The 2,505-nt window shown below is 38.8% G+C and overlaps 1 protein-coding gene across 1 annotated transcript in view; it reads right to left on the reverse strand.

Annotated features, from left to right (window-relative positions):
* SEC24A (SEC24 family member A) overlaps window positions 1–2,505 on the reverse strand; it is a 92,193-nt gene that overhangs the window by 28,750 nt on the left and 60,938 nt on the right. Inside the window, exon 13 of the mRNA XM_012651306.1 lies at window positions 1,649–1,822. Coding sequence (XP_012506760.1) covers window positions 1,649–1,822 — 174 coding nt within the window. The remainder of the gene's footprint in view (window positions 1–1,648; window positions 1,823–2,505) is intronic.

The raw sequence follows: 2,505 nt of genomic DNA on the forward strand, positions 1-2,505 counted from the left end.
GAAAAAGAACATTAGGCATCGTGGCACAGGCCTGGAGTTCCAGCTACTTTGGAAGGCTAAGGCAGGAGGATGGCTTGAGCCCAGGGGTTGGAGACTAGCCTGGACAATGAAGTGAGACCCTGTCTCTACAAATGGAAGGAAAGAGAAAAGGAAGGGAGGAAAGGAGGAAAGAAAGAAAGGAAGGAAAGAAAGAAGAAAGGAAGGGAGGATGGACAGATGGAAGGACAGGACAGTACAGGAAGAAGAAAGGACGGAAGAAAGGAAGGAAGGAAAGAATGTACGTATGTATGTTCAAAAATAGAAAGATGCACACAACATTGTGGTGTAGAAAAAAACAAGGCAGTGTGATCTCCACTACTTTTTTTTTAAGACAGGGTCTTACTGTGTTACCTGCACTAGAGTGCAGTGGTGTCATCATTGCTCACTGCAACCCCAAACTCCTGGACTTAAGCATTCAGCCTCCCAAGTAGCTGTGACTACAGGCACATGCCACCATGCCTGTTTAATTTTTACATTTTTTGTGGAGAATGGGTCTTGCTATGTTGGTCAGGCTCATCTTGACCTTCTGGCCTCAAGCATTCTCCTACCTTAGCCTCCCAAAGTGCTGGGATTACAGACATGAGCCACTGCACCTAGCCAACAAGATTTTTCTAAACAGTTTAACTCTATATCCTGTATCCATTTCTAGGAAGTTACCTTAGAGAAATCATCTGAAATGACATGAAGATTTGTGTACAAGGAAAGAAATTTCAAACACATTTTTCAAAGAAGCAAAACGTTAGAAACAAGCTAATTTTTTAAATATAAGGAAGTTAATAAATTACGGGGCCGGGTGTGGTGGATCATGCCTATAAGCCCAGCACTTTGGGAGGCCAAGGCAATAGAATGCTTGAGGCCAGCAGGTCAAGACAATCCTGGGCAACATAGTGACACCCCCGTCTACAGAAAAAATTAAAAAATTAGCTGGGCATGGTGGGGAGTGCCTGTTTTCCTAGCTACCTGGGAGGCTGAGGCAAGAGAATCACTTGAGCCCAGGAGCTGGAAGTTGCAATGAGCTATGGTCACACCAATGCACTCTAGCCAGTGAGGACCCTGTCTCACAAAAAAAAAGGAACAACCCCCACCAGCTCTTCTATCCCCTTCACCTGATTTATTTTTCTCTTTAATTATTATCATTATATAACATACTATTATTTTATTTATTTATCCTGTTTACAGTTTGTCCCTTTGGCCCCCCCCCCACTAGAATTAAGCTCTACGAGGAAAGGGATTTGTTAAATTCAGATTTATTAACTCCTGTATCAGAGTGTCTGATGCAGAGTAGACTCTCAATAAATATCTGTTCAACAAATGAATAAATAAAATGGTTTAGGAAAATAAATGCCAAACATCTTGGCTTTACCAAGAATAGAAGCAAATCTCTTACGATTAGGAATACTCTTTTTGGCTTAGTAACAATAAGTAATCACCTCCAAAGAAGGAAAAGTTTATCATAAGCCACAGAATACATAACCACATCAAAAACATACCCTTACAACAACTTATGCTTATAGTTAATACTGTACTGTACACTTAAAAATTTGTTAAGAGGGTAGATCTCATGTTAATGTATTTTTACCACAATAAGAACAAACAAACAAAAACTTGCCTTTGCTGGATGTGTATAAGAGTGCTGACTGAAAAGAAACCAACTGAGTGTCAGTAAGACTCTCTTCCACTGCCATCTGTACTGCATACCCAGCATCTGGGTTGACATTGGGCAAAGACAATAAGTCTGTTGACCGAACAAAGAAGTTCCCATGGAAAGTATGAATGGAAAGACCTAGAAGAGAAAAAATTATCAAAATGACTTATATATACTTACACATTGATACTTACATTTTATCCTAGTCACTTATCAGATAGGCAGAAAGTAAAAAAGTTTAGACAACACACAGTACATACTGAGGTTGAGGGGTAATAGGTGTCTTTTAAAATAAAGGTGGTAATACAAATTTTCATAAAAATTTTTGGGGGAATATTTGGCAATATCTGTCAAAATTCTAAATGGATACTTATTTTGACCTTAGCTATCCCATATCTAAGAATTTAACCTACAGATATACTCATTCAAGTGTCAAATTTGCACGTGCAAAAAATTTTTAAGCAGATGTTTGTTACAGCAAAAAATTCAGAGAAATGCCATCAATGGGTATCACTAGGAAAATAAATTGTGATTTGCCACATACATGCAGGCTTATACAGGAGGACTTTTGCTTTATCAATAACGTTTTTATTTTTTGTAAGAACAGATACATATTTTACTTGCGAAATAAAAACCAACTTTAAAACAGTAATCAGAAAGAAAAAGAGGCCAGCCATAGTGGCTCAAGCCTGTAATCCTAGCATTTTGGGAGGTCGAGGTGGGAAAATCACTTGAAGCCAGGAGTTCAAGACCAGCATGAGCAACATAGTGAGACCCTGTCTCTATGAAAAATAGAAAAAGTAGCTGGCATGGTGACATGC

Source organism: Propithecus coquereli, unplaced genomic scaffold, assembly GCF_000956105.1.
Source record: "Propithecus coquereli isolate 6110/MARCELLA unplaced genomic scaffold, Pcoq_1.0 Scaffold353, whole genome shotgun sequence".
In the NCBI taxonomy this organism is placed as follows: Eukaryota; Metazoa; Chordata; class Mammalia; order Primates; family Indriidae; genus Propithecus; species Propithecus coquereli.